Here is a 10,053-nt window from a genome sequence, read left to right as displayed (position 1 = left end):
GGTCCTAGCCCTGCCCCTCAGGGTCTCTGGGTCTGTAGGGGGTGGGTGCAGGGCCTGGGCAGAGGGTCCCAGGGAGCTGTGGCCCAGGGATCACCTCTCAAGGGCAGCAGGGAGCAGGCCTGACCTGCAGGCCAGGGGCCGACAGGGACGCGGCAGCCACTTCCCTTCCCCACCCCACCCTCTCGCCCTGCCCCACGCAGCCTGGCTCAGGGCCAAGCACAGGCATCCTCTGGCCGGGTCCTGCCGTGTTCCCCAAACCCCCACCCCCACAGGACTCCCTCAGAGGCAGTGGTCTGCAGAAGACACAGGGCCTCACCGGACTCGCCCCCCGAGGACGCCCCACCTCCACCCAGACAAGACGGCCCGGACCCGCGCAGGACAGTCTTCTCTGAGGACGGTCACAGGGCTGTGCCCGGCTCCAGGTCCGACAGGCAGCTCCGCCAGGGCAGAGGGCCACCCAAAGATGCCTGGTCAAAGCCCGGGGGGCACCGAGGACTCCTGGTGGGCGTCCTCACCCCAAGGCCGGGGCAGAGCGAGGGGGCGGCGCACACACGTCCTGCCTCCATGCAGGTTTCAAACGTGTTGTTTATTCGCTATTTTGATGACTATAAATAAGTGTTTCCACTATGGAAAAGAAAGTTAGCACGGTACATTCTCGTGACCAGGGAATGGATTTTCTGAAGTTGTCTTCATGAGGGCAAAAACTTGGAAAAAAAAAAAACAACCTGGATGTTGGAAGTCAGTTCTTTATATAAAGTCCCTTGTAAAAACAAAACAGAATAAAAACAAACCGAAAAGAAGGCGCAGGGCAAAATTAAAAAAGAAACGGGGGAGACAGGGGCAAGCTGCCCGGGGCGCCTCACTGCTCCTCCTCGGCGGGCGCCGGGGCCGCGTCCTGGGGCTGCTCGCCCTCCTGCACCGATAGCGCCTCGAGCTTCTCCGCCACCTTCTCGGCGCTGTCATTCTTGCCAGACCCTGGGGGACACGGGGGCACGGTCAGAGGGAGGCGCAGCGGCCGGCCGAGCCCCAGCATCTCCAGGTGAGCGTGTGCCCGGGACTCCAGCGGCGGCACAAGCCCCGCCCCAAGCCCCGGCGGCCCCACCCCCAGAAAGCACCCGTGTGCGGGGTAGCTGTGCTGCCCTTCACAGGGCAGAGGTCACAGCCCCCGCAAGTTCCTGTGGCAGACGGAAAAAGCACCCGCCCGGGGCTGCGGCTGGGTGCAGAGTGAGTCTGCAGAGCCCTCCCCGCCCCGCCGCCCGGCACCTTTTTTTTCTTTCTCTTCAATCTCTTTCCGGCACTCTTCAAATTTTGTCTTGAATTTCTGTGCGTCTGCAAAGAGAGAGACGGCGCCCCAAAGAGCCCTGAGCAGCAAGGAGGACGCGGTCCCGGAGGGTCCCACAGACACCCCACTCCCATCTGGGCAGCCCATCCTGCCAGGCACTGCACTGGAGCAGGCCCCACAGAGAGAGGCGAGGCCTCCTCGGCACCAGACAGCTGGCGACGGGGTGCCGCTCTCGACAACACCAGCGGAAGGACACCGCGGCCCGGGGGGCAGGCGGGGCACAGCCCTGTGAGCGCAGGCCTCCCCGGAGGGCCCCCGTACACATCCGGGCCTGCTTACTCTCGGCATTGAGGAAGCGGATGGCCAGCAGCTCCTGCTTGGGGCACTCATCAGCGAAGTCGGCATGGGTGTTCCAGACCCAGGCGCGGTCGCTGCCTGCGTTCGGCTTCAGCTCCATCATCGGCGTGACTGGAGGGAGAAGCCCCATGAGGACCGCACGGCTGCCAGGCCGGCCCCCACCCCAACCGCTAAAGCCCTGACTGGAGCAAAAGCCTGGTTGGGGGTTCGCCAAGCCAGGCCCAGACAAAGGCTTGTGGGTCTGGATCTTACCCAAACCCCTGCAAACTCCCCGTGCCCACTTAAAAGCAGGACTGTCCTGAATCTGGGAAGAAGGCAGCCATTCCCCGACCATGAGGACACCTCAGCAAGAGTCTCCAATGCCACCAGACCCATTCACCACCAGCCGCCCCAGCCCTGGCCCTGTCCGAGCAGACCCAGGGCAGATATGGGCCACAGCTGGGCAGGCCCAGCCTTCCTGAACAGGGTGCCCACCACGTGGCGGAGTCCATACCTAGCCACACATCAGGACCCAGCCCACAGCAGGCAGGGCTATAGCCGAGACGCATAGGCCACAAATGGGGTGAAGGAGACCCACCACTCTCGGCCTTGCACTGCCCAAGCACATCCCAGGGAAAGAGGCCACTGGAAGTGGACACCGAAGGCCCGTGACCAGCTTGTACGGCACGGAGATCGAGCCGCACCCAGGAATCTGCATGGCCACCCATCCCTCAGGCCACGCAGGGACTCAAGGAGGCCAGCTTCCCAAGAAACGAGTGCCCACAGCCACACTCGTCCCACGTGCCTGACAGAAATCTCCCAGGACCAGTCCCAGGAACACATCACACTCAACACCGAGACCACTCATCCCAGCCCAGAACCCTGCTGAGCCCACGTGCCTCCTGGGCACTCAAGGCCCCTCTCTGCCACCACCCACCCACCTGCACACCAGGCCGGAAACCCGGTGACCAGCCAGGCTCTGAGAGAAGCAAGGTCAGGGAAAACCTCTGGGAAACACCTCAAACGGGGCTGGAGAACAAGGACCAGGCCAGAAGCGACAGGGTGGGCTGAGCGGGGCGTGGTGGGAGGACCTTAGAGCGGGGGCACAGGAGCTGGCCCAAGAGTGTCGATGGGACCGTGGTACTGGGAGGCCGGTCCCTGCCTGTCCAGCCACATCACCCTCCCGGGCCCTCTGGTTCTTGCCGGGTCACCTGTGCGCCCCCTCGCCCCGCCCACTGCAGTGATTGGTGCAGATCTTGCGGGTCCCCGCCCCTCGCCCCGCCCACTGCAGTGATTGGTGCATATCTTGCGGGTCCCCGCCCCTCACCCCGCCTACTGTAGTGGTTGGCGCAGATCTTGCGGGTCCCCGCCCCTCGCCCCGCCCACTGTAGTGGTTGGCGCAGATCTTGCGGGTCCCCGCCCCTCACCCCGCCCACTGCAGTGGTTGGCGCAGATCTTGCGGGTCCCCGCCCCTCGCCCCGCCCACTGCAGTGGTTGGCGCAGATCTTGCGGGTCCCCGCCCCTCGCCCCGCCTACTGTAGTGGTTGGCGCAGATCTTGAGGGTCTTGTCCCTGCGCATGAGCAGGCGAATGGTCCCCTTCTCCTTGTGCTTCAGCAGCTTGACGTCCCCCGTGCCCCGCTCCTTCCACTCCGGAAGGTCGTTCTCTGAGGCAAACCGGAACAGCTTGGCCCGCCTGCGAGGAAAGCCGTGGGGAAAGGCGTTAGGCAGGCGTAGGAGGGACGAGGCCGGGTCTACACCCGAGGCCTCGCCAGACATCCCTGCCTTTTACTCCAGAACTGCAGGTCAGGACATCACCAGAAAAGCGAGGAGGCCCAGGAAACCCCAAGTCTTACAGGAAAGCCTGACCTTTCAGAGGGCGCACTGCACTGCCGGCCAAGGCGGCCGTCACGGTACGGGGGCTCCCTGGCGCCACGGATGCGGGCAAGGGACGAGGAGCCTTTCCTCCGCTGGGAAGACAGGCTGCAGGCCTCCACTCGGGCCACAGGTTCTGGGCCGAGTCGGTCTTCCCACCCACAGCAGCTCGGCCGTCTGCCTCGCCAACGATCCCAGCTCTGCCGGCCCCTTTCCTGCGGAGACTGCTCTCTGCGCCACGCGCAACCATCAACGGAGCAGTGGACCCACGAGGAGGCCCCTCCGCTGGCCCGGCCTCCCTGGGGAGGCTGGGAGGCGCCCAGGACTGGTCTGCAGCCTCCCGGTCTTAGAGGAGTGATCCCCTCTGCTCCCCTCCTCTGACCCACAGTGGAGCACTCAAACCGTACTCTGCTGTTTCCGAGGGAACCCGAAGCAGTGGAGAGTCGGCCCCTCCTTCCCTCGCGCCTCCCAGCGATTCCCACTAACTTGCAGCTGTGTCTCCCCGGCCCCCATGCCGCGTGGTGCCGGCACTGTCACACTCGTCTGGCCACACGGCTTCTGCGAGCGCTGCTTCAAGGTGACCTGGCCACCGCAACCTCTTGTTGAAGGCACCAAGATCACAATGATTTTTTTTTAATATAACTTCGATGACTAACCACCCACCTTTTATCTGTAATTCCAAGCATCATTTCGTACGTTAAAACTAAACCTGAAATTCAGGAGCTTCAAAGGATGCCAACGTTGAAGAAAAAAAGACAGTGCTGGTCAAGACCCAATGCTCAACCAGACACGGGGCTGTGGGAGTCTTAAATCGAGGTGGCAAAGACAGGGGTCTGTGAAGATGTCAATCGTGGGCACAGTGGGACAGGCCTCAGGGCAGTGTGCGTCCCAGGGGCCAGGAAGGAGTGTATTCGAGAGCAGCTTAGTTTCAACATGGGAGGAACCATCACAAAATCCTGTGGTTAAAGGTGAAGCCAAGATCTTAACATCTGTATAAAAAACACACTTTGGACCTCAAAGTGAACGTGCCTACTTCTGAAAAGATGCCAACTTACATTTTAAAAAGTTCCTCTTCATCTTCTTCCAGCGTTTTAATTTCTTGCTCGGGAAGAGAAACTATTGGCTCAAACTGGGGGTCGTGGTTGGACTCATCAGCATTCTCGGTGGAGGTGTCATGGTCCTCGTGGGTGTCCTGCAGTGGTGGGTGGAGACGTGAGTGACCCTTCCGGCTGCGCCAGACTCCACCAGTGCCCAGAGCGAGGCATTCCCACTAGTGAAGGGCCTATCACCCCCAAAGCCTTTCTCCAACCTGCAGTGAGACACTAGACTCCGATATCCTCTTTCAGATGCAAGACACCATCTCACAGACTCCCCAAACTCCCCCGTGCCCCCGCACTTCATTTGTAAGATGGGAACGCAGATACTGCCACGTGCAGATTAAGGGCGCAACGACGGGGTGGAGGGTGGGAGGGAAGGGCCTCGAGTCGAGCACTCCTCTTACAAAGCCTTTTGAGTTTTTACTGGGTGAGAAAAATCTGTGCTCTTGCTTAAAAGTTGCGGCGGCGTGCTACTATGTATGCAGAATCCAGTTCTGCCAACAACTTTATCTCGGTTGGGGAAATGACGCGTGTAAATCAAGAGGATTCACGCAAATAAATGCCACAGCGTTCGGATCCAGCGCGGAGGACTGAATACAGGGCACAAAGAAGCAGGTTTTGGGTTGCCTCAGGAAGCACGTGGCTTGGAGATCCACAGCCCCGGAGGTCAGACGCCAGGACTGAGCTCCCCGGCTCGGCCCAGGAACGCAGGCCTCCGCCGGCCACTCGGCCGGACGGCACCTCCCTCCCCCAGCCCAGGTGGCCACGGGCCGCCCGCCAGGCCGCGCGGGCGCGGAGGCGGGTAGCGGCTCGCGGACCGGCACCGGATGAATGGGGAGCCGAGTGGACCGGCCGCGTCCGCGCGCGGGGGGCCGGCGGCGGCCAGGGGCGGGCGCGAGGCCCGGCCGCCCCAAGGTCACGCGGCGCGGCGCCCGGGCCCGCGGGCCGGCGGGGGTTGGAGACGGCGCGGCCCGCCCACGTGGCCGGCGGCGGCGGCGGCCCCAGCGCCCCTCGGCGCCCGCCCCGGCCCGCTCGCCCGGCCCGGCCCACCTTGGCGGCCGCCATGGGCGCGGCGGCGGCGGCGGCTCGGCGGGCTCGGTCGTCGCGGGCTCCGCGGCCTCTCGGCGGCTGCTCGCAGCTCCTTCCTCCGCGTCTGGCGCCGGCGCCTCCCGCCCGCCCGCTCGCTCGCTCGCTCGCTCTCTCTTCCCTCCGCCCCGCGACCCGAACCCCGACCCCTGACCCCGGCGGCGGGAAACGCGCCGCGATTCAAAACCGGCGCAGCTTTATTGGGCTCGCGCGGCGGACACTCGCATTGTCCGGCCCGCCCCGCGCTTCCCGCCAAAACGCCCGCGGCGCATGCCCGGCCAGCCAGGCCGACTGGGAGAGGGACGGGGTGGGGGGGGCAGGGAGCACGCACTCCCGGCGGCCCTCGCGCGCACTTCCGCCCCGCGGCCGCGCGCGCGCGCGCCCCTGGAGCTAGAGGACTGGGCTGGGGGAGAGGGGCTCGAACGGCGCGTGGTGATTACGTCACAGGAAGCGGGGACGATAGAGACGCCCCTCTTGCGCTGCGCACGCCGGCGGCCTGGCGGGAGAGCGGCGGGCCGGAGCAGTAGGCGGGCGCGGGCCCCTGGCGGGCCGGCGGCGCAGCGCGTGGCCGAGGCCCGGCCCCGAGCACCGCGGGTTCGAGTCCCGGCCCCTCCCAGGCCGCAGCTGGACGGTGTGCGCTCCAGGCTCCAGGCGAGGCGACGGACGCTGCAGACGATGGGAGACGAGCTGGATAGCGAAGTATGGTGCGGGGGAGCCGGCGGGTTGGGGGCTGGGGCGGCAATGGGCTGGGGAGGCCGGGGCGGGGCTCCGGGCGCGCGGGCCGTTGCCAGTTCCGCGCCTGCCGTCTGCACGCAGGGCCGGGCGCATGTCGGGGACCCCGGCCAGGACGGTACCGAGGCGCCGGGCCCGCGGCGGGAGGAGGAGCCGGCAGCGGCGGCCGGGCCCGCGGGGCCGGGGCCCTACGGCTACATCCGAGCCGGCCTGTTCACCTCGGAGGTCTTCAAGCTGGAGCTGCAGAACGTGCCGCGCCACGCCAGCTTCAGCGATGTGCGGCGTTTCCTGGGCCGCTTCGGGCTGCAGCCCCACAAGACGAAGCTCTTCGGGCAGCCGCCCTGCGCCTTCGTGACTTTCCGCAGCGCCGCCGAGCGCGACAAGGCTCTGTGCGTGCTGCACGGGGCGGTTTGGAAGGGCCGCCCGCTCAGCGCGCGCCTGGCCAGGCCCAAGGCTGACCCCTTGGCCAGGAAGAGGCTGCAGGAGGACCGTGGGGAGCTCCCCGCTGGTCCGGCCGCTTGCGTCGCCGACGTGGTGACCCCTCTCTGGGCCGTTCCCTACGAGGAGCAGCTGGAGCGGAAGCGGCAGGAGTGTGAGCAAGTGCTGCAGAAGCTGGCCAGGTGAAGGGTGGGCGCGGGCATCCCGGGCTGGGCGCTGCGTTCGCTCAGCCCGTTCCCTGCAACCTGGCACACAGGCTCTTAGGGGGCTAACCCGGTAAGAGCCATGTGTTCCTGGCTCGAGACAGCAGGGTCCTGGGCGCCCCCAGGGCTGGGGGGTGGGGTGTTGGGAGCCCCACCACCGCCCTCCCTCTGCCCACAGGGAAATCGGGAGCACCAACCGCGCCCTGCTGCCCTGGCTGTTGTCACAGAGACACAAGCACAACAAGGCCTGCTGCCCACTGGAGGGCGTCCGGCCCTCCCCCCAGCAGGTTAGGCCTCGGGGTCCCACTTGGTTCTCCTGCTCTCTTAGAGCTGCTTCTGGTTCTCACCAAGCACCCATCGGCATGGTGCCCTTGGCTGCCAGGCCCGTGGGGGAGCCTGGGCCTCGCATCACCTCTACGCTGCCAGTGTTGGACGGTCAGAGTGAGAGCTGGCATCTGTCTCCGTTGGCTCCTCCCATAGACCGAGTATCGGAACAAGTGTGAGTTCCTGGTCGGCGTCGGTGTGGACGGGGAGGACAACACGGTGGGCTGCCGGCTCAGCAAGTACAGGAGCGGGACGTGCGCCGTGGCAGCCCCCTTCGACACCGTGCACATCCCTGGGGCCACCAAGCAGGTGGTGAAGGCGTTCCAGGAGTTCATCCGGTGAGGTTGCCGGCAGCCTGGGACGTCCGAGGCCGAGAGCAGAGGATGGGGTCCCTCCCAGGAGGGGGCTCTGGTGAGGGGGCTGGAGGACGCAGACTTGGGGGCAGACACAGGCACTCAGGGCCCCCGTGGCTCCCTCAGGTCCACTCCCTACTCGGCATACGATCCGGAGACATACTCGGGCCACTGGAAGCAGCTGACTGTGCGCACCAGCCGCCGCGGCCAAGCCATGGCTATCGCCTACTTCCACCCACAGGTCTCCGGCGGGCAGGGTGTGGGAGGGGCGTCTGGGCCAGAGTGAGCTTGGACGCAGTCTCACCGGCCCTTTTCTACCATCTGCTCCAGAACCTGAGCCCGGAGGAGCTGGCGGGGCTGAAGGTGTCTCTGGCCCAGTACTTCATGGAGGGGCCGGGCAAGGCCAGTGGGGTGACCTGCCTCTACTTCGTGGAGGAGGGACAGCGGTCAGTAGTCGGGATAGCTGGGGCGGGGGGTCCGCATGAGGGCTGTGACTGAGTGCTCTCTCGCGCCCACAGAAAGACCCCCAGCCAGGAGGGCCTGCCTCTGGAGCACGTGGCCGGGGACCGGTGCATCCGTGAGGACGTGCTGGGGCTGACCTTCCGCATCTCCCCCCACGCCTTCTTCCAGGTGTCTGGAGCCCGGGCTCAGGAGGGCACGTGGGGGGGCGGCCATGGGGCAGAGTGTCTGGGGGGCGGCCATGGGGCAGAGTGTCTGGGGGGAGCCCAGGGCCACAGGTGGGGTCTGTCGTGCTTGCTGCTTCGGGGCCCGCAGGGCCGGTGCTCCGGAGGAAGCAGGTTGCAGCGGCACGGGCTGTTCTTGAGCCGGGAGGCTGGGAGTGGTTGGAGGGGCCCTGGGGCGCCCAGGGAGTCAAAGGCGAGGAAGTAGTTAGGGAGCCAGGCGCAGGGTGGGGGCTGCTGACGGCCCAGCCCGCACGCAGGTGAACACCGCTGCGGCCGAGGTGCTCTACACGCTCATCCAGGACTGGGCCCAGCTGGACGCAGGCAGCACGGTGCTCGACGTGTGCTGTGGCACAGGCACCATCGGCCTGGCTCTGGCCCGGGTGAGCCCCCCACCCTGCTCCTGTCGTCCCCCTTTCTATCTGTTGTGAGACCCCCCACCCCGTACCAGCCCCTCCTTTGCTGCCCCAGGAGGCCCGGGCTGGGCAGTCATCAGTCCCTCCTGTCCCCGCTCCAGAAGGTGAAGAGAGTTGTTGGGGTTGAGCTGTCCCAGGAGGCCGTGGAAGATGCTCGGGTGAACGCCCTGGACAACGGTGAGGGCCCGCAGTGGGGGGGGGTGGCCCTGAGCCCATCATGCTCGCAGGGCGTGGGCCCCACTGCAGACCCACGGTGCATCACGCCGCCTGGGGCTGCCCCGCAGGGAAGGGCTTTCCTGAGGCATCTTGGTCTTGGGGCTCTGGGACACAGGGTGGCCCAGCAGGCCTGTAGGAGGGGTCACAGGCCCCCTGACACAGCTGACCTGCCCCTTGCAGAGCTGAGCAACGTGGAGTTCCACTGTGGCAGGGCTGAGGAGCTGGTGCCCGCCCTGGTGAGCAGACTGGCCTCCCAGCAGCTCGTGGCCATTCTGGACCCACCCCGCGCCGGCCTGCGTGAGTGGCCGCCTCCCCAGGGGCTGCTGGGAGGCAGAAGGCTGCCCAGGGGCTGGCTGGGCCTTTCCCGCGGGGGGGCGCCTTGGGGACCCCCCGTGAGGCTCTGTGTCTCCCCAGACTCCAAGGCGGTCCTGGCCGTGCGCCGGGCGGAAAATGTCCGGAGACTGCTGTACGTCTCCTGCAACCCGCGGGCAGCCATGGGCAACTTCGTGGAGTAAGTGTGGGGTTGGGTGGGCGGCTGGAAGCCAGGTTTACCCCTGCAGGGTGAACTGACCCCCCACACTGACCGTGCTCCGTCCTGTACAGCCTCTGCAGGGCCCCATCCAACCGCGTCAAGGGTACTCCCTTCCGGCCAGTCAAGGCTGTGGCCGTGGACCTGTTCCCTCAGACCCCGCACTGTGAGATGCTCATTCTGTTTGAGAGGGTGGAGTACCCCAATGGTGCGGGGGCCCTGGAGCCCAAGTCTCTGGTCCAGACCCCACCAGCACCCCCAGGTGACACCCCACCGGAAGCCAGGGTCTCCCCTGCTTCTTAAGGGCAACGGAAACCAGCCCTTTCTGGAACAACGCCTGGATGGCCACAGGTGGAGCCTGGGGTCCTCAGGCCTGCCCGGGGACAGCCAGGCAGCAGCCAGAGGCCACCGAGCCCGTCCCTCACGCCCAAACAGGCCACAAGGGCCAGAATAAACAAGTGCTGAACTGCCAGTGTTTGTGATGTGAA

General features: G+C 66.0%; 2 protein-coding genes and 1 non-coding gene across 3 annotated transcripts; 1 reads left to right on the top strand and 2 right to left on the bottom strand.

The window, feature by feature from the left end:
• Window positions 1-582: 582 nt before the first annotated feature.
• On the bottom strand, window positions 583-5,727 carry RANBP1 (RAN binding protein 1). Its single transcript, XM_068989554.1, has 6 exons — window positions 5,639-5,727; window positions 4,547-4,683; window positions 3,155-3,312; window positions 1,622-1,750; window positions 1,264-1,329; window positions 583-975 (listed from the first exon to the last, which is right to left on the bottom strand). The coding sequence occupies exons 1-6, from the start codon at window positions 5,651-5,653 to the stop codon at window positions 860-862; spliced, it is 621 nt and encodes a 206-aa protein (XP_068845655.1). The 5' UTR covers window positions 5,654-5,727; the 3' UTR covers window positions 583-859.
• LOC138094176 (small nucleolar RNA SNORA77) lies at window positions 1,114-1,234 on the bottom strand. The gene has a single exon (XR_011146212.1). It is a non-coding gene; the product is annotated as a small nucleolar RNA SNORA77 (small nucleolar RNA).
• TRMT2A (tRNA methyltransferase 2 homolog A) lies at window positions 5,652-10,021 on the top strand. Its single transcript, XM_068989650.1, has 12 exons — window positions 5,652-5,981; window positions 6,122-7,026; window positions 7,226-7,334; window positions 7,528-7,709; window positions 7,851-7,965; window positions 8,055-8,170; window positions 8,243-8,354; window positions 8,665-8,787; window positions 8,922-8,997; window positions 9,217-9,333; window positions 9,451-9,547; window positions 9,640-10,021. Exons 1-12 carry the CDS (start codon window positions 5,652-5,654, stop codon window positions 9,866-9,868), a joined length of 2,511 nt encoding a protein of 836 aa, XP_068845751.1. The 3' UTR covers window positions 9,869-10,021.
• Window positions 10,022-10,053: the final 32 nt, after the last annotated feature.

The sequence above is a fragment of the Capricornis sumatraensis genome, chromosome 17 (genome assembly GCF_032405125.1).
Source record: "Capricornis sumatraensis isolate serow.1 chromosome 17, serow.2, whole genome shotgun sequence".
NCBI lineage: Eukaryota > Metazoa > Chordata > Mammalia > Artiodactyla > Bovidae > Capricornis > Capricornis sumatraensis.
This window is presented reverse-complemented; position numbering and strand designations above follow the sequence as displayed.